The 20,057-nt window shown below is 51.2% G+C and overlaps 1 protein-coding gene and 1 long non-coding RNA gene across 4 annotated transcripts; one reads left to right on the top strand and one right to left on the bottom strand.

The window, feature by feature from the left end:
* Nucleotides 1-6,560: 6,560 nt before the first annotated feature.
* Nucleotides 6,561-7,660, bottom strand: LOC142870447 (uncharacterized). Its single transcript, XR_012918820.1, has 2 exons — nt 7,285-7,660; nt 6,561-7,060 (listed from the first exon to the last, which is right to left on the bottom strand). It is a non-coding gene; the product is annotated as an uncharacterized LOC142870447 (long non-coding RNA).
* Nucleotides 7,661-7,870: 210 nt separating this feature from the next.
* On the top strand, nt 7,871-17,951 carry C4H11orf24 (chromosome 4 C11orf24 homolog). Of its 3 annotated transcripts, none has more exons than XM_076001694.1 (5): nt 7,871-8,011; nt 11,505-11,697; nt 13,688-13,784; nt 15,273-15,445; nt 16,536-17,951. In XM_076001694.1, exons 4-5 carry the CDS (start codon nt 15,370-15,372, stop codon nt 17,645-17,647), a joined length of 1,188 nt encoding a protein of 395 aa, XP_075857809.1. In that variant the 5' UTR covers nt 7,871-8,011; nt 11,505-11,697; nt 13,688-13,784; nt 15,273-15,369; the 3' UTR covers nt 17,648-17,951. The 3 variants fall into 3 exon arrangements, with proteins under 3 accessions (XP_075857809.1, XP_075857810.1, XP_012613165.2); XM_076001695.1 differs by having other exon boundaries at nt 13,623-13,784; XM_012757711.3 differs by lacking the exon at nt 13,688-13,784.
* The last annotated feature ends 2,106 nt before the right edge of the window (nt 17,952-20,057 follow it).

Genomic DNA, 20,057 nt, shown 5'->3' with positions numbered 1-20,057 from the left:
AAAAAATATATATAAAGTTATTGTTTTCCCCTTTTTAATTGCCAAATGTTTTAGGGGAGAGACTTTGAGGCTATGGAAATACCCTGTTTCTGCTTTAACTTCCACCCACTAATTCTGGCGTTCATCTGCGGACGTTGTCCAGGGCGACTGTGGCTGTGCTGTTCTAATTGTAATTTCCCACTTCCCTCTTTCCCTCCTCCTTCAATCACTGGGATCCTTCTGTAAGGAAGAGTTGTCACTTCTCCCCTGTTTATTCATTTCTGTCAGTCATTTATACCTATATGGGCTCACAGATATTGGCTTTATTCTTTGGGTTACAATTGAATTCTGTCATTATTTTGTTAGTTGTTCCAACCATGGTCATTAGGAGCCCTTTCAATTTGGCTACTGTGCTCTTTTGATATGACAAGGCATGTCTGACCTCACTTCTCATGATTAGTAACTCAAGTTTAGGGCATTTCTGGGGTCTCTTGGGCTAAGAGGAGGTCCATTCAGTTTGCTGAGGTGGGGGCTTAAGATTTTATTTTGGTTCACAAGAGGAGCAGATTAATAAATCGTGGTCACCTGTGTAACGGCATGCAAAATAGCAATGAGAATAAACAAGTTAGCAGGGGTCCTCAAACTACGGCCCACATGCAGCCCGTCGAGGACATTTATCCGGCCCGCCATGTGTTTTTGCTGCCGCTGCCTGTCCTGCTTAGCAGCCGACTCGTCCCGGGCCAGCAGTGCGCATGTGTGGAATGTGCGCCGCACTCTCCAACCCAGCACAGAGCAAAAGAAGATGCAGAGACGGCACGTGACACGATTCACTCATACGAAGCTCAAGATGAAGCCAGTGCGTCTAGAATGCTGCAAAGGTGTCCACCTGCAACAGGAAGCCAGGAGACGGTTCTCACGAAAGAAAGGCAGGAGACTTGGTACCTGGAGGGAAGAGGAGAGGTCAGGTGCAAGAACCACCGACACACAGACAACTTTTGGAGAGCTGGTTAAGTTCTGTTTCTTGACCTGGCAGGTAGTGGATTGAAAAGTTATTCACTTTACAACGATTAATTATGCTGCCCATTTATGCCTTTTGTGGGTGGCAGTAAAGACCTGCACTCCTCTCACTGTTCAAGGGAAGACGCCTGTGGAGAGAGGCGGGATGTCCGGGAAAGGCGGCCGTTAACCAGCGGGTGACATTCTCATGGGGACGGTGCAGGGCAGGACCCACGCCCCAGGTGAGGGGATGACTGCTCCCAGGTTGGCAGGAAGGGGGAAGGAGAGGATGGGTGTGTATTTACTCAGGCCCGGTGCAGGCAGGGAGGAAGGGAGTTCCCACCAGGGGCTGCGGCCCTCTGTTGAAAGTGAATGAAACGGTTTTGAGGATGGTGGAAGGGGACGGGAGAGGGCGCCCAGCAGGGGGGCATGGGGCTCTGGCAGCACGAAGGCCCCGCTGAGGCAGGAAACCATGGATCTGCGCCAGCTCCCAGGTGCAGGCGTGGCACAGGTGGACAGCTGGACTCACCCCGTGGTGTGGCATTGCCACTAGCATTGCCATCGTCCTTGACAAGGGCTGCGTTGGAAGGACAAGGAAGCAGAAGACTATCATTGGCAAGAGAGTAACCGACTTTCTGGATCACAGAACCCAAGCTAGGGGAGGAAGGAAGAGAAAACAGCGACAAAGGGCCACTGGGTGTGGCCTTGGTCCAAGAACAGGAGCAAGGGGAGCAATGACATGGGATAGCTGGAAGCATGGCTCGAAAGCGGGAGCCCAAGCTGGAGCCTTTCCACGGGAATGATGACAGGGTCCCCAGCATGGCCTTGGGGCCAGAGAAGCCACGAAGGTCACAAGGACTAGGAGGACGCAAGGATGGAGTTCCTGTGATGGTCTCGGGGCTGGGGGTGGAGGGAAGACAGTGGTCCGATGCCATCAGAGTTGGGTGGGAGGTTGGTAGAAGGCCGTGCCCAGGAAAGTGGGCAAACACCTCTGTGTGTAGTTTTCAGGCACGAGAAGCCATTCCCTAGCACTCCGCCCACACCGCCTTCCTGGAGACACTGGGGGGAAAATTCAGCCACTCTTAGGGAAGGGGCATCTCCAAACGTACGTGATCCACAAAAGACAGAAATCGTGAAAGAGTGACGGGTGTCACTGATGATCGGTGACACACTGTAAGTGCTACAGGAAAACTTAATCAAAATCAGAAATTTAAAGGAGAGGAAACAGGCAGCATGTCCCACTGCGGTCCCGGATAGGGCTCACTGTGACGCGGCTTATGACTTGGGCTACGCTCAGGTGCGGTGAGTGAGGTGTAGCATTTAGAATCAGCCAGATGCACCTGGGCATTTGCATCCTTTTGGCTGGAAATGAACAAATGACTACATGGAACACAGATGGCAAGATAGCGTTTGTGGTTGCTGCGAAGATCTCAAAGGACAGGAAGTGGCCCCTTATTTCCCAAGTACAGGATGGATCAAACAGGTGACACTTGTGTATTCCCTACTGTATACAGAACAGCTGACCAACATAATTCTTGGAAAAACCGTTTGGGTTCTGCAAGACTCTAACTGGTTCATTTGTTTCTTGTCTGGGCAAAACAGTATCAAATCACATACCTTCTTCTCAAAGAACTATTTTTCTACTTATTTGTCATTTTTTGTGGAGTGACTTGAACTTCTAACTAATCTAATAAGCAATGGATAGAAAGGCTTATGCCTCAGCTTTTGTGTGCTATGCTGCTCTTAAATGTGTATCGGGATTAAATCAGCTTTTGTTGTTAAAGAGCATTTCTCCTAAAAATAGTTTTCTATTATAAAACACTTTTTTCTATTATAAAAATAATATGTGTTTTATAGACATTTTGAGAAATACAATTTCCTTGCTATTTTTGACCCTTTAGTGTTACAGATGTCAGAATTATTTTCTTAAGTTCCATAAGAATACAAAATGAGTTTTGTATTAAAATTGCATTAAATCTGTGAATTAATTTTGGAAAGTTTACATCATTAATGATGTCCTGAATATTTCTCACTACTGTATCCCTAAGTATTTTTTATATTTTTGTTATCATAGTAACTGACATTTAAACTTTTTTAGTTGGTTGTTGGTATATGAGAAATCTACTGACATTTATTTCGCAACTGCACAAATTATTAACTTGTTCTTATCAGTTTTAATTGATTTTAAGTTGGCTCTCTTAGATATTCTAGGTAGTTGGTCATATCTTATGTAAATAATGAAAATTGGTCTTGAAAATTATACTCTACTTATTCTTCTTATCTCATAGCTTTGACTAGAAAAGCCAAAAGTCCACGAAGAGCTTGAGAACAGGCACGTGGTTTCTGATTTTCCTAAGAACGCCTCTAGCTTTTTTAAGCCAGTAAGTATGATGTAGAAAAATAGCCTGAAATAACTACTCTATATTATGTTGAGTAAATATACTTCTATTTCTAGTCTACCAGGAGTTTTCATGGAACGACATTAGTCCTTTTCCACTAAATTTATATTAGAGATTCCCATCATTTCTTCTCCACCCCTGTCTCTTTCACAGTGACTATGTAGGCTTACAATGACCACAAAGGATCCCTGATCAAGATGTTTCAGTGATGACCTCTTCAAAAATCTTAGTAACCAGGGTATTTAACATGTACTGTTTGCATAAACATTTAAAAACAATTTTTAAACAACCATTTCTGCCAAGAGCTCCTGCTAAGCCTCAAAGTTGCTCCACCCTCACTTTTCCACGTCTGGGAGACTGAGCCATACTCCTTGGGGTTCCTGGAATGCAAACGCGTTTAGCAACCCCGCAGCCCTTGCCCGAGCAGGGCAGCATCGAGCTCTGCCAATGCGGCTGAGAGACGCCGGGGTGAGCACCCTCCTTGTGCCTGCTCTGAGCTCTCCAGGAGAGCCGCAAGCCCCAGGCTTCTGGTGCAGAAGGGCCCAGGGTTTGCCAGCAGACCTTCCTCTGCCCTGCCACCCTCCACAGAGCCCAAGGCGAGGCAGCCCTCTGGGGCTGACACAGGGCCAGAAGATGAGCCAAAGCACAGTCTGAAACTACTACGCTGTATCATTCACAACTCGTCTAAGTCAGAGCTATCTGCAAATGCGATCAGCAAATTCGGTCAGTTATTAGGTAGGGTGGTTGATATATGTTCTTTAGCCAGGATTTGTTAGTGGTGTCATTCAAGCGGTGTCTTTAATAATCTTACTGGTTTTTATTTTTGACTGCTTGTTCTGTATATATTACTAAAAGAAGTGTATTAAAATTTTCCCTTATGTTGGGGATTTTTCTATTTCTCTTTGTAGTTCTGCCAATATTACTTTACCTATTTTGAAGTCTGGTTATTGGTACATTCCAATTTAGAATGTTTAGAATTATCACAGCTTCCAGAGGAGGTGAACTTTGTATCATCATGAAGTGACCCTTTCTGTGCCTATCCTCAGCAAGTATTCTTTTTTAGTCTCAAAATTCTCATAATCTTAATGTCTTTAGTTTTGTGTTCAGAGCATGAACGTGAATGTTCTAGTTGCAAATAATGACTATAAAGGGTAGAGCTTGGAGGGAAGTACTGGCCTTCTCCTGAAAGGGAACTCCCTTTGAAGAGAGAAGAAACTTCCAGAAGGGAAGAGAGAGTTTCCTGTGACAAGGGAAGGGTCTGCCTGGTGTGACACTGTGGAGGGAGTTCAGAATGGTTTGGGACTCATGGACTCTGAGTCATCCCATACTTCTAGAGATCCCTATTCCAAATATCAGAGTCCTGCTCTTCGAGGATCAGTAATAATAATAGCTAATATTCACCAGTGCTCTATGTATGTGTAATACCCATTATAAGCACTTGTACTTATTTATCGTTTAATTCTCGTAACTATCTGATGAGGCAGGTCCTATTATTTCTCTATTTTAGTATATGGTTGATCCCATGGTAAGTGGATTCCAAATTCACAAATTCACTTGCTTGCTAAAATTTATTTCTAACCCCTGAATCAATACTTGTCACGCTTTCGAGGTCACTCAAGGCATGTACATGCATGGGCACAGAATGGAGGAAATTTCGAGTCACCAATGTGCGTGTTCCCAGATGAGATCTAGCAAGCTGACACTCCCTCTGCCCTCTTGTTTCGATTGTGCCCCTTTCTGGGTCTATTTAATGCCACATTTTTCAAATTTGTGTGCTTTTTGTTAGTGATCTTGTCATTTAAAATGGCCCCCATGCCTAACGCTGAAGTGCTGTCTAGTATTCTAGAGTCCTGAGTGCAAAAGGCTGGGCTGTGCCTTACGGAGAAAATACATGTGTTAGATAAGCTTTATTTTTAGTTTTTGGGTTTTTTTTTTGAGACAGAGTCTCGCTTTGTTGCCCAGGCTAGAGTGAGTGCCGTGGGGTCAGCCTAGCTCACAGCAACCTCAAACTCCTGGGCTCAAGCGATCCTCCTGCCTCAGCCTCCTGAGTAGCTGGGACTACAGGCATGCGCCACCATTCCCACCTAATTTTTTCTATATATATTAGTTGGCCAATTAATTATTTCTATTTATGGTAGAGATGGGGTCTCGCTCTTGCTCAGGCTGGTTTTGAACTCCTGACCTCAAGCAATCCTCCTGCCTAGGCCTCCCAGAGTGCTAGGATTATAGGCGTGAGCCACCACGCCCAGCCTAGATAAGCTTTGTTCAGGCATAAGTTATAGTGCTGTTTGCCGTGGGTTCAATGTGGATGAATCAATAATATACATTAAATAAGATGTCTCTAAAAAGAAACACACAAAAAAGGTTATGTATTGATTGATTGATAAAAATGTAGCCAGAGGCTCACAGGAACCTAATCCTATATTTTCCCTAGGAGCAGTATTTCCTAAGTCAGTGTACTTGACGACTTTATTAAATGTAACTACTGCAAATACCAGAATCAACTATATGGTGAAACTGAGGCACAGTCTAAACCTCTTGTTTGTTGTCACTTGATGAAAAAAATAAAGGAGCCAGGATTTGAAGCCAGGCAGTATTACTCCAGAGCCCTAACTTTCTAATGTGGTATCCACTGAGGACTTACATTCAAATAACATTAATTCAACAACAAAGAGGACCCAACTCTTAGTTTATTTAGCTATTTCTGCACAGAAAGCAAATCAAATGATCTGTGCCCTGAGACAAAAACTAGAGGATTTAAGTGTATTTTCCTCTACCTATTTTATCCACGGCCATCAGAAGCCATTGGTCTGCCCTGCCTTACTCTTCCTAATACTCTCAGAAGAGCTATGCAATTCCCAGAGCTGTGGCCTCAACGAACGCTTCCCTCCAGGCGACTCCAATCCACTGATAGGCAATAGATCCCCATATGAGAATGAGTCTCCTCAGCCTTCACATCGTCCTGGCCAGATATTTCTGGTGTCTGAATCCCATTTTCTAGTAACGCTCTAGAATGGTGATCAGCAAACATTTTCTATAAAGGGTCAGTGAGGAAATATTTTAGGCCTTGTGAGCCATACAGGCTCTGATCCAACTACTCAACTGTGCCCTTTTATGGAAAAAGCAGCCACATTAAAAATAAAATATAAAAAAAAGCAGCCACAAGACCTAATGAAGAGGCAAGACTGTGTTCCAACAAAACTTTATTTGCAAAAGCAGATGGTGGGCCAGCTGCCTCTGCTCTAGAAAAGAGTGGCTGTGTCTTATCTTTGTTATTTCAGTCCCAGCAGTAAAAATTGTCCCCATTTTGCCAAAGAGGAAATGAAAACACAGTTATAGACGTTGAGATTTGAGGTGGGCATACAAAACTACAGCTGGCTATTTGGGTATATTTTCACTTCTGAAGTGAGCATGGATACTGCACTTCTCATGTTAAAGCTAACTGGAAATATTAAAGCAAACACAAAGCCAAAGGATCTTGTCTTCACCTATCCTCCCAGCTGGCCTGGGTCTCAGCAAACCCATGTCTTTGCAGGTTAAGTTCCACACAACATGAAACTGCGAGGTTAAAGTGGAGACAGCGGTGGTGACATTCTAAATCGAATTCCAGGCGCTCCTAGAGCTCGGAGATGGGTAGTTGAGCCTGTCTTTGCACACTCCCAGCTTTCTGCGTCTGGTTTATTTTCCTAGGCAAGACCCAAAGCAGGTTATAAAACTGGAAATAAAGCCTTTTCGGTTTACTCCTGTTAGATCATCCTTAACAGACAGGTTTTGGTTTGGACCTGGGGCTGCCGCAGGGTCTTATACAGTCTGGGATTCAGTCACAGAACTAGCAACTTGCAATACCCGTTTCTAACTAAAGTCAAGTCCCCCACACTTTCCTCTCCACTCCGTTTTGCCCCGTTGTTACCTCACGTCTTACAAATACGAAGCGCTTCGTCCCGAGTCTGGGGGCGAAGCTCCTTCCTCCGGGGCGCCACTGCAGAACTAAGTCAGTGGTCCCGCAGGGAAAGCGCTCAGGACGGGCCTGGCACGCCGTAGGTGCACGAACCGTCAGCTGCCACCCTCCCACGACGCCTAGGACCCGGGCCTCCCGCAGCGGCTGGACACACGAGGGGAGGCGGCGCAGGAATGCAGCAGGAGGCTCGGGCGAAAGGTCTTCTGAGGCGTTCCGGAGTCACCCCTCGGGCTCGGGCCCCTGCGCACCGTCCCGGTGCGTCCCCCACCCTGGGACCCCCAGACACCCGCTGACGCCCGCTGACACAGCAGCGAGACTGAGCCCCGGGAACGCCCTCTTCCGCCCCAGACCTGCCGAAAATAGCTCTTTCCGGCCACGCGCTAGGCGTGGCCCGAGCCGGCCCGGGGAGGCGGGGCCTAAGCGAAGCCACGCCCCTCGCTTCCGGCTCGCATCCGGCTGCGCCAGGCACCGCCAAGGCCGCCCCAAGTCCCAGCCAGGCCACCCCGCCCCCGGGCCCGCCCTCCGTGACGTCACTTCCGGGCAGCCTGGGCGGGGCCCCGGCAGGGCGCGCTGCCCTGAGCTGTCTTGGCTCCGCTGCCGGCCACGTCCCCGCGCCGGGTCGCGGGCGCTTCGCAGCCGTCCGAGGGCCGCCGGGCCGCCGCAGGCCTGCCGCGCCCGGGTAAGGGGCTCGCGCTGCCGTCTGGGGAGCTGCTGTCAGGGGTCCCTGAGCCGGCTTGGGACTGAGGGAGGGAGCGGGGGGCAGGGGAAAGGTTGAATGGGGGCACGACGGGCAGGAGGGTGAATGGGCGCGAGAGAGGCAGGAGGACGGAGAGCAGAGAAACGGCGGATGGGGGCACGGAGAGCGTGCAAGACGCGGAGACATGAGGTGAAGACAGGGGGAGAGAGGAAGGAACAGGAGTCCACCGGGGCCGGGCGTGGATGAGGCTCCACCGGCAGGAGGAGGGGGAAGGCTGGGGGGATCTCACGCTGGAGAAGAGGAGGGCAGGTTGTTCCAGTTAGGGCGCAGAGCGGGGACACCCCAGGGGGCGAACGGAAAGGTCTTCCCCGGGCAAATCCAGGACCACATTGGGCCCCAGGAAGTGTTGCCCTCAGAGAAAGAGTTGCCCCGCGAGTGACCCAGGCCTACGCCCCAGACAGTCTCTACCTGGTAGGGCATTGGGCGTGTTTTTGGATTTTTCTCCCCTGCTCATCTATCCACCTGCCTACCTCGCCAACGTGAGTCCCTAAGGAGTCCCCCATGTGGCAACTTAGGGTGTGCATTTAACCTTAGGCTGATATATCAGCATCCACGTGGTTTACCACAAGGAAATAAACATTGTGCTTCCAAATTTGAATTTAACAACTTGGCAAATCCCTCCGCCCCCAGGAACATCTCTAAAATTTCAATAAAATCAGTGAGGAAAGTATTTAAAATACAAATTTTCCATTTATACACTGGACCTGCGTGGCAGACAAAGGAATAGCAAATCTACCCACATTGCCAGCAAAAACTAGGCCTTAGCATTCAGCTGTGAGGACAAAACTTCCAGAAACCTGGAAGCAAGCAGTGTAATTAAGATGATATCCAGTGTTCCAGGTTCCCATCTGCCACGGAGTCACATCCTTTGGACGATAGGACAATGTCTATATACACAAAACCATAAGTCTGCTCCTTGAGCTTCCACTACCAAAGTTCAGCCAGGTGACGTGTCAGGATTAGGTGTCTGCAGTTTGCCCTGTATTTGTTTTGCAATCCCTACTCCTTGGTATGTATGGCTTCCCCCTTTTGAGTAGGGACTGGGGCCACATTGCTGCTGCTAAGTAACTCTTAATAGCATGATGGAAGGTGGGGTAGCATTTACAGTACTTTACCATGCCTGAAGATTACTTGGGTTGGATCTTTGGAACCTTCTGTGCCATAAAAAAAAAAAAAAAAAAAAGGGTTAAGCTATTTGGAGTCCAATTTCATGTAACTTGAATTTATACAACACCCTGTCTATAACAAACAGGTTCATAAAAGAACTAAAAGTCAAGCCAAGGTTGGAAAACAAGAAATCGGAGACAAGAGGTGTTGGGAGGCCTCTCAATGTATGAACCAGAAAAAGATAAGGAAGGTGATGCCCAGGGGCACAATCTGGGGGTGCCTTTCTCATGGAGTGTCACATGACTGCAGGGGGCATCCTGCTGCTCCTTCCTTGTAGAGCCTGTGGGGGGCTGATCCCTGAAGAAGGGATCTCCCAGCACCAGCCTAAGCTTCCGGCTTTCCATCTGCCCTGGTCTCCTAACTTAATTCATCCTCACTTATTCCCTTCCTTCCCCAGGGTGCTCTGTCCTTTCCATCCACTGTGGTCAGAGAGCTTTATCTACTCAGTCTGCCTGTGCAGATGGAGTTGAGAATAACTGGGCAGGTCCCAAGGGCCAGGCTCTGCTTTCAGGCTCACTGAAGACCTCACAGGGGAAACTATCATTTTAAATCTTGTTAATGGTTTGTCCATCATGAGTCAACTTATAAAGATTATCACAGGTCCCTACTGTGATCTTGACATTTAGAATATTCTTTTGGAAAGTGGAGGCAGGACCATTCCAGAGAGGTGAAGTCATGGTACAGCAAAGGCCTGTTCTTGACTCTGTGCAGGGGCGATTCTTGTTTGTGGGAGGGACCCCAGCCCACTGGCTGGGCGGGAGTAAGCAGTGATGGTATCCAGCAGGTTTCGTGAGACAGCCTTGTGGAAGTGCTCCGTGTGTGTGCATTTGTGTGATTTCCCACATGCGTGTGTGGCTGTGCTTGCACACATGCTGAGTGTACACGTGTAGCTGTGTGTATGCGTGAGCATGACTTCATGCTCGCGTGTGTGACTGTGAATGTATGCGTGTGTGGCTGTGTGTGCACTCTCGGGCGATGGTGTCGGGGCGCCGGCCCACAGTGGTCCTCGCCATCACCGCGCACCAATATTTGCCCACTATAGGAGATCAGCTGTACTCTCATCTGTACTCTCCTCCTGAGTTTACGTTAAATATTCATCGATGAGAGAATTCTTTGTGCCAATTAACATTTTTGCATTATAGCTGTGCTGCATTCCTCTAAAGTTTTGGTTGGCTCCTAGAAAAATATACCTCCTGATATGAAAATCATGTACCTTCTGTAAATTATTAAAATCTACGTGTGAAACTGCATCAGTCGGGATAACCGTGTGCCTTTCTGCCTAGTACTTCAAAGTACTTGAAGAAAATCAGAGTGGTTTCTTTTTTAATGTACTTTTTTTTTGGAGACAGAGTCTGGCTCTGTAGCCCTGGGTAGAGTGCAGTGGTGCGATCATAGCTCACTGCAACCTCAAACTCCTGGGTTCAAGCCATCCTCCTGCCTTAGCTCAAGCCTCTGGAGTACCTGGGGCTGCAGGCGAGCACCACAACACCCAGCCAGTTTTTCTATTTTTAGTAAAAGGGTCTCGCTGTTGTCTCATGCTGGTCTCCAACTCCTGAGCTCAAGCGATCCTCCCGCCTCAGCCTTCCAGAGTGCTGGGATTACAGGCGTTGAGCCACTGTGCCAGGTCAGGAGTATTTTTCTTTAACTGGAGCCTTTCAGAAATGTTTTGTGAAAGTGATACATGCTTGTAAAAAAGAAAGAAAAGATAAAAAGTAGAAGATGAAAATCGCAGGTAAATCCATTCCTCAGGGATAACATCATCAATGTTCTAGTACAAATCTTTCTAGACCCTTTAATATATATCTATTTAAACAAAAATAGGATCATGGTGCACATACTGTTGTAGAACCTGCTTACTTCACTTAATGATGCATGCTGTGCGTTTTCCCATGTTGACAAATAGAAATTTGAATGTTTTTTAACGGCAACCGTAGTGTTTTATATAAGAATGGGACCATATTTTACAGAACTATTCCAGTTTTTTACTATTATAAATAATGCTGTGATGAGTATCTTTGTAGATCTCCACCTTTGGACCTCTGTCCAAGTGCTTCCTTAGAAGAAACTCCTGCAGTAGAAATTGCTACATCACAAGTTCTGACATTGAAAGCTTTGATACAAGTTGTCATTGTCCCAGTCTAATGAATGATCTGTTGAATGCGGCTATTCCGGCGCCTCCCTCCCCACTGGATCCTGCCCCTCCCCCACTGGCTTTCCTAAGGAGTGTTGACTCTGTTTCAAACCCTAGATGTGTCGGTCAGGAGAGCGGAGCATCCGCCTTTGTCTCACGTGTGCCGCAAAACATGCCGCGCCCTGGGAGTGCTCCACCTCGCCGCTCACACCTGCAAAGCCAGACCTCGCCCGGTCACGTGGTGCCAAGCCCACAGCGCTCCACGGAGGAAGTGGCCTGGCTGGGAGCACACCCTGAGCAGCCGCCTCTGGTGAGTGTCCGGGGCCCTGCAGACTGGCCTGTGGGTTTCATGGTGGGACATGAGCCCAGAGAGGGCTCCGAGGGGGCTTGGTGGGGTCTTCAGAGGAGAGACAGAAAGCCTTTTGGCAAGCGAGGGGGCCTGGCCGTGGCCCTGCACTGTCAACAGTCCTCCCTTGTGTGGTAGGTGGGTAGGGACAGATGTGAGGGGACAGGCACAGGGACTATGCAGTTCTCTATGGCCCTCTTCTGCTTCTGTGACACAAATGCAAGCTACCACCAGTGGTTCTCTCTGGGCCTTGTGTCGTCACACCGTGGCACTCGCAGGAGTCCGCTCTGTGCGTGGGGGACGCCGCAGCTCACTGACACAGGGCGATGGAGGAGACCCCTCCTGGCAGAAGGCCACCAAGAGGCTGCCCCCGCCCCAGCAAAGAGTCGGCCTTGTCTGTTCCCAGGTGAGGAACTAGACAGGGAGGAGGACGCTCATTCGGTTCATGGCATCCGCCCCTGCCTGCCTTCACTGAAGCACAACCCTAAGGCTGGCTGAAGCACTAGAGCAGAGGTTGGCTAACTACAGCCTGTGGGCCAGGTCCCACCTGCTGCCAGTTTGTGTAAATAAAGTTTTATTGAGACTGAGCCATGCCCACCATTTACATATAGTCCAGGGCTGCTCTTGCATTACGACAGCAGAATTGAGTACCTGAGACACAGACCGTATGACCCACGAAGTCTGAAATATTTGCTATTTGGCCCTTTTTAGAAAAAGTTTGCTGACCCATGCCCTAGAGATTTGTAGTGAGGGGCAGCAAAAAGCCATAGGCCTGGGGTGCGTTCAGGAGGCCAAGACCTTCCTTGCCCATAAGACACCCTGGTCCCATCATCTCACCTTGGACTCATCTTCAAATCCAGGGCTCAGGCCTGGGAGGGTGCATCCCGGGCCCAGTGGTGGGAGCATTTTATGTGCATTCGTAGATGTGACCGACCAGAGAGCCGCTTGAGTACACGAGTTTGTTTATCAAAAGCCCAGCTGCATGGCTGTGGCTAACAGAGGATGGTGAGTCCTTTGTGCCTGAAACCGTCCAGTCCCAATTCTTCCCCGCCATAAGATTGGTCTGTTTCTTCTCTCCCCACCCCACCCCCCACAGTTTTCTATCAGAACAAAGGATGCTTTTTGCGCTCTAGAAAACAAATGCAAATCTGTGGTTTATAAGGCTGAGTCATTTTCTAAACCTGTAAGACATCAGGAGCCCTGAAAGACGACTTTGCAGAGAGAGCACGATTTGAAGCTAGAAAAAAGTTAGTGACCCATGGAAAGGAATCAGAAGTGTCATGGAAGGTACCAGCCTTGCCGAAGAGTTTGTGCTCAAAGGGAGCTTTCTAGCTATGCGGCCACTTTCCAGCAGTCCCCACTGATTACAGGGGGCAGAACCTCGACACCCCTATGTCTCACGGGAGCTGCTTCTGTGTGGCTGGAAGTGCTTCTTGGGCTGGGCTGGTGGCTAAGCCCGGTGCTGTGCTGGGTGCCAGCCTGCCTGACCCCGGGTCACCCTCACGCGGCTGTGGGAGCTCAGGCGGTTCTGTGACTTGCCTGGGCCACTCGGTTAAAACCCAGGCAGATGCCGTTGGCCACTGCGGGTCCTGCCTGCCCGACTTCCCTGTCACTGTAGCTTCCTCAAGGGAGTGACAGTGGACGCTGAAGGAGCTCAGAGGCTGCTCCTGCAAGTCACACACAGTGTCCCAGTGGTCCCAGTCCCTGAGTGACGAGTGGGTAGCTACTTCAGCGCCCCCACCCCCAGTCCACCTGTAGCCACGGAGCCTGAGCTCTCACTTTGCTATGGGCTGCTAAGTGCTGATTGCCTTGTGACCATTTCCTTTTATTATTATTATTATTATTATTATTATTATTTTACTTTTAAAAAAAGCAAATGATTTTTCTAGCAATGCACTAAGGCCTCCACATCACCTCCGTGGAGCATCAGAATGAAGAGGGCTTTGCTTTGCAGGCGAGTGGGAGAGCTGTGGGGCCGCTGCAGTCTCTGAAGTGGAGAAGTCACTAATTTGCTCACCCATTCGTTCATTCAGTGACACCCTGGATGTCAGGTGCCTGGATCGTGGCCCCTGCTGCTCCTCACTGGCCACCCCCTGCTACTGCCATTGCTAAAAGCACCTTCCTGCTCTTGCCATGCCCTTGTCTAAGGCTCTGCTGGGGCTCCTGTCCCCCTGCTGTGAAATCCAAACTTCCATGGGGCTTATGGGACCTCCCAGGAACTCCCGCCTCTCTCCAGCTTCATCCCTGTCTCACCAGTCCCCACCCTGGCCACTGACCCTGCTGCTGTTGCTTTCCAGCTACTTGTCCCCCCACACACACACACACCAGGTGGCTCCCAGCTAGCTTTCAGCATGTGGCACAGGTGTCAAACGTTTGCAGGAACCCTTCCCTGCATGCCCACGAGCACCACTGAGTTCAGTGTCCTCTGGGCCCCAGTGGCACCCTGTCCTCTGCCACCCTCAGGATCTCTGCCCAGACCAGCCCACCTCACTGTTCAAGGCCTGCCCAATGCTGTTTCCTCCTTGCTTCCCAGCTCTGAGTCGCACCGTGCTCAGCACCCGTGCCAGCTGTAACAACCTCTGTCCTGTGCCTCCCACTGGACCACAGGCCCCTGGAGGAGGGGTTGGGTGTTTTTCATCTTTTTGTCCTGAGTGCAGTTCCTGGCACATGAGAAGGCACTCCATAAATATTGGATGGCAGGATGGGTGGATGGATTGATTGATTTAAGGATGGACAAATAGGTGGATAAGTGGTTAGATGGATGGATAAATGGATGAGTGGGTGGATAGATTGAAGGATGGATTGATTTAAGGATGGATGAGTAAATGGACTTATAGATGGATGAGTAGATGGATGAGTGGATGGAGAATAGATGGATGAGTGAGTGGATAAGTGGACAGATGGATGGATGGGTGGATGGATATATTGAAGGATAGATTGATTTAAGGATGCATGAGAGGTTGGATTTATGGATGGATGGATGGATGAATGGATTTAGGGATGCATGGATGAGTGGATGGATGGATGGATGGATGGACTTAGGGATACATGGATGAGTGGATGGCTAAGTAGTGACTCCCAGGTGAAAGGCATGGTCATCTGTCACAGGGTGCACACAGGTGCATTAGGCTTGACTTGTGCTCTGCAGACCATGGGACAAGTTAAGGAGGAAGATTTGTTCAGTCTTTGTGATAAGAAGGCCTTAGCCCTGTGAACATGGCCAAGTCTTGGCCCTCTCTCCTCTTTTAAACACTAAACTTCAGGGCGGGAGAGTGGGAACTTCTGGAGGTTGAGACTCATGGTGAAATCGAGTCAGAAGTGCACACATGCAAGGCACGGGGCAGGTCGCTATTCCCACCACGGGTGAGACGTGCTGTGCTCTCCCTGGGCACCAAGGCCTGGTCTGAGCACTCAGCTTGATTTGCGCCTTGGGCCCTGCAGAGCCTTCCACAGCAGGGGCAGGGCGAGCCCTGGGCTGCAGGTGAGGGTGTGTGTTGCTGACCAGACGCCTTCTGAGCTGTGTCCTTTCTTGACCGCAGAGTCCTCGGCCAAGCAGAAGGGAGCCATTAGCAGCCTGAGGAGCCGCTGGCTGGGAGCCTCGGGGACCACCGGCCTCACTCCCAGCTCACCCGCAAGATGTGGACAGCCCTCGTGCTCGTTTGGGTTTCCTCCTTGTCCTTATATGAAAGCCAAGCGGCATCTAATGATCTACGTAAGTGAGAAAGCTGCGTGACTGCGGGACAGGCCCACAGTGGCCACAAAGCACCCTGAGCCCATGAGAGAAGTGTGCAGGCCAGTGTGTCAGGAGCCCTGGCCCGCTCCAGGGGCTGGGCTGGAAAGGGTCACCGGACTGATCTATGGGGCTGGCGTGGGTGGGGGGCCCAGCAGGACCAGGCAGCTGAGCCCTGAAAGGTTCACTTGCTTGGCTGTGCGATGTCATATCTCCTGTAAATGATCTTCTCAGGCGAGTTCAGTCATTCAAACATCAAATATGCAACTGTGCTCCCACCCTGTGCCAGCCACTGTTCGTTTCCACGAGCTCCTGCGGTGAACACCTCCACGGAGCCAAGCTTTCTTTTATGACGTGAATATATGCAACAATTTTTCTGCTTTGTAAACCCGGGTGTGTGTTTAATGGGGTTTTTGTATGGTGACTCACCCTTGTCATGTGAGATTTCCACTCTGATGTTTTGGGAATTGGATCAAATCTTAAGCCTTCAATGGGCTGGGGGTTCAGGAGGGCAGAGGAGTTTTAAAATCCAAGTGCTGGCCGGGCGCGGTGGCTCACGCCTGTAATCCTAGCACTCTGGGAGGCCGAGGCGGGAGGATTGCTAGAGCTCAGGAGTTCGAAACTAGCCTGAGCAAGAGTGAGACCCTGTCTCTACTATAAATAGCAAGAAATTAATTGGCCAACTAATACATAGAGAAAAAATTAGCCGGGCACGGTGGCGCATGCCTGTAGTCCCAGCTACCCGGGAGGCTGAGGCAGAAGGATTGCATGAGCCCAGGAGATTGAGGTTGCTGTGAGCTAGGCTGACGCCACGGCACTCACTCTAGCCTGGGCATCACAGTGAGACTCTGTCTCAAAAAAATAAAATAAAATAAAATCCAAGTGCCGAGGTTGCACGCCAGGTGTGGGCAGGGAGAAGGGAGGGCAGAGTGTTCACACGGCGCGTCGCCTCCCCGACCCCGCTGGGCGGGAAGACGGCTCAGCAGAGCCGGCCCGCGGGGCGGAGCAGAGGGGTCCCGGCGCAGTCCACGTGCGCACGTTTGAAAATGATCGCGTCTCTTTCCCTCCCCAGCCCGTAACACGACGTGGAATGAAGTCAACAAGAATGATACGTCTGTGGAAACAGGTGATAACAAAACACTCGAGAGAATGACCACAGTGACGACTTCTCCTGTCACGTTGACCAAAGGGACTTCAGTAGCCCATCTCACATCGGCTGACATCGTGACAGAGGAAACAGTCAGGACAGACACGGGCTCTGTGGCCAATGCACGAGGCACGGCTGGTGGTGCAGCCCCCCGCGCTCCCCTGACGTCCACACTGCCCGTCCCCACGTCCCCGCGGCAGACGCCACCCGCTACCACTGCTGGGCTCCCACTGCCCAGCACAGCCCACGCACAAGTGCCAAACAGCACGTCGCCAAGAACAGCCACGCCCGCAACATCGGCTGCTCACGCTCAGACTGCTGCCGCCACCGCGGCGAACGTGAGCAGTTCCACGGGCACGCTCGGCCCTTCCGGGCACACACCCGGAAGCGCCACAGCAAGGCCCGCGACTCCCACTGAGGCCCAAGCACAGGGTCCCACCGTCCAAACGGCCAGGGACTGGCCTGTGGACAAGACAAGCAGGTCCACACCTGCCCCCTCCGGCGTGGCTGCAGAGTCTACCAACACCCCTTCCGTGGCTCTGGTGTCCTCAGCGGTGGTGACCACCACCAAGGCACAAGCCGAGGCGCCAACTGCCAGCACAGTGCCAGCACCTCACCCCAGCCCAAACCCCAGGGCAGAGGCCACGTCCCCCATGACACAGCCAAGCCCCACACTGTCTACTCGGGGGCCCGATGGGCCAGGCACGCCCCGGACACCTGAGGACGTGGAGACCAAAGCCATTCCTGGTACTGCGTCCGCCGGACCAACACCTAGGAGCTCAGGGGACCCGAAGATGCCAGCCACAGACTCATGCCAGCTCAGCACCCAGGGCCAGTACCTGCTGGTCACCACTGAGCCCCTGACCCCGTCCCTGGAGGACAAAACTTCTCTCCTGGTGGTGCTCTTACTCGGGGTGACCCTCTTCATCACGGTCTTGGTTTTGTTTGCCCTGCAAGCCTACGAGAGCTACAAGAAGAAGGACTACACGCAGGTGGACTATCTGATCAACGGCATGTACGCGGACTCAGAAATGTGAGCGTGGCGGCCGGCCGGAAGGCCAGGCCCTTCTTCGTCCCTTCATTTTGCCTCTGAGACCAAACCAAGTGCTTCCAAAATTCTTTTGGTGCAATTTAAGGGATACGCCAGACGCTTAAACACATTTAATTGCTGTCAGATTAATTCCATGATCCCTAAAGAGTTGCTGCTTTTTGCATATTTATTTTTGTAAACAATCGTGTGTACAGGAGCAGCCCGTGAGTCTGCGCCGGGGTGGGGTGGGCAGGCCCGGTGCCCCCAGCACGTGGCGTCCTGACCGGAATTAAAGAATGGCTGTCAGTGTGTGTTGGTGTCGGTGCGTCCTGCCCTCAGCCGCTCAGGGTGCACCCTTTTTGAGATGCCTACGATGGGGTTGGTTTTACAAAGCCCTGGAGGTCTGCCGTATCCTTGCCACTTTCTCGGGCTTCCCTCTGATGCCCAGACATGCCCTGGGCGCACGGCAGGAAGCCCCAGCCAAGGTTTCCAGTCCTCCTTTCCTGACATGTTCAGGGAGGAGCGTCCTGGAGCCTGGTCTGGGTGTGACAGAGCCCAATCCACATGCGCAGCCATTCCACTCACCGGAATCTCGGTGAGTGACCCACACGCCTCCCCAGGTGGCAGGACCATCACTACAACTGGAGAGGCCAAGGACCTTGTCCCCGGTCACCTTGGGCCCTGGGGACGGGCCTGGGATTCAATGCAGGGCTGATCCCCAGGCCCCATGCCCGTGGCAGTCAGAGCCAGAACTTGCTATGTGCTTGTCATATACCAGCCACCATCCCGATGCTGAATGCATGTACCTCATGTGGCCGTTGCCTTAAGCCCAGATTAGCACTACAATCCCCATTTTAAAGATGGGACCAGGCCAGGCGCAGTGGCTCACACCTGTAATCCTAGCACTCTGGGAGGCTGAGGCAGGCGGATTGCTCGAGGTCAGGAGTTTGAAACCAGCCTGAGCAAGAGTGAGACCTCGTCTCTACTATAAAATAGAAAGAAATTAATTGGCCAACTAAAATATATAGAAAAAGTTAGCCGGGCGTGGTGGCGCATGCCTGTAGTCCCAGCTACTCAGGAAGCTGAGGCAGGAGGATCCCTTGAGCCCAGGAGTTTGAGGTTCTTGTGAGCTCTAGCAGGGGCAACAGAGTGAGACTCTGTCTCAAAAAAAAAAAGATGGGACCATGGAGGCAGAGAGAAGTCAGTCACCCATGAGGCCAGACTCAGGCTTAGACCCTGGTTCTAGAGCCCCTGCTCTTTGCTTAACTGTTTTCTTTTGCCCCCTGCCTGGGCTGAGCTCAGCCTTCCAGCCTTTCCCCGCCCACCTGCTCAAAGCAGCAGGAGCAGGTGGCCCCAAGTGGCCAGGATATCTTGGGAAGCTGTGTTCCTAGGCCAGATCTGCATGTGCTAACTGTGACCTGGAGCAAGTTATGGAATGTTCTGGAACTCAGCTTCTTCATCTGAGAAATGAGGAAAGAAAACAACATCTGTCACAACATGATGACAAGGTGCCTGGCCCACACCGGGAGGAGGGTTGACTGTTGCTTCTCTCCTGCTCTGAAAGCCCTTGGAGTCACCAGTGTGCCCTCAGGGATCTCGCAGGGCTAGGCTGGGTGTCTCGCTTCTCAAATTCTGTCTCCAGAAGGGACTTCACATGGCCTATAATAGGAGACAAAGATAGTAAATTCCCAAACTACTTGAAATAACTGAAAAGCCAAGGCTGGAGAGAGAGACGGCACGGGGGAAGCGGGTCAGAACTTGCACGGTCCTCACCTCCTGCCTTCCAGCTCGCTCCTGGCCGGTCCCCCCAGCCTGTCCTTTCTCATTTTAGTCCAGTCGGCCCCCGCTGGCTCCGGCCTGTCTGAGTACTGCCATCTAGACTGACAGCCGCGCTCCAGCGACTCCGTGTCCTTTCCTCCCGTCCCTAGCGCTTGTCACACGCCTGGGCCGCAGTTGCATGTTGGGTCTCAGGTGTGGGCTCTGGCGGTGGCCGGGAAGGTGGTTGGTTCCAGCCCAGGCATGTCACCCTCACTGCCTGAGCTGCAGGCCTGCTCATAGCATTGTCCTCGGCTCTGAGAAGCCACCTGTTGCCCGGAACAGGCATTTCTGCCCACCGGGGGTAGGGAATTGGGGGCGTCAGAGGATGCCCTTTCCTCTGCTGGCCATCACCCCAGTGGCCAGTGCCAGGCCAGGCCCGGCCGGTCGAGTCTCACCCAGGAGAGCCAGAGCCCTGGCCCCACGTGAGCTGCGGCTTGGAGGGCGTTCTCGCAGACTGGGGCCCTTCATTCCTTGCTGGGGAGGTGGGATGAGGAGCAGTGTGCTGGGCCGGACTTCAGCTTATGACGGGGGCCTCTGCAGGGCACCCCTACATCCAAGGAATGGGGGCAAGGGGTCCACAGGGTCAGCCTGTCTGCCTG

The sequence above is a fragment of the Microcebus murinus genome, chromosome 4 (genome assembly GCF_040939455.1).
Source record: "Microcebus murinus isolate Inina chromosome 4, M.murinus_Inina_mat1.0, whole genome shotgun sequence".
Taxonomy (NCBI): Eukaryota; Metazoa; Chordata; class Mammalia; order Primates; family Cheirogaleidae; genus Microcebus; species Microcebus murinus.
This window is presented reverse-complemented; position numbering and strand designations above follow the sequence as displayed.

What these genes read in the sequence shown, in the direction of transcription:
- C4H11orf24 (XM_012757711.3), top strand. Translation starts at nt 15,370, where the DNA reads ATGTGGACAGCCCTCGTGCTCGTTTGGGTTTCCTCCTTGTCCTTATAT. An exon ending in AGCGGCATCTAATGATCTAC is followed by an intron (nt 15,446 to 16,535) that starts GTAAGTGAGAAA and finishes TTCCCTCCCCAG; the next exon opens with CCCGTAACACGACGTGGAAT.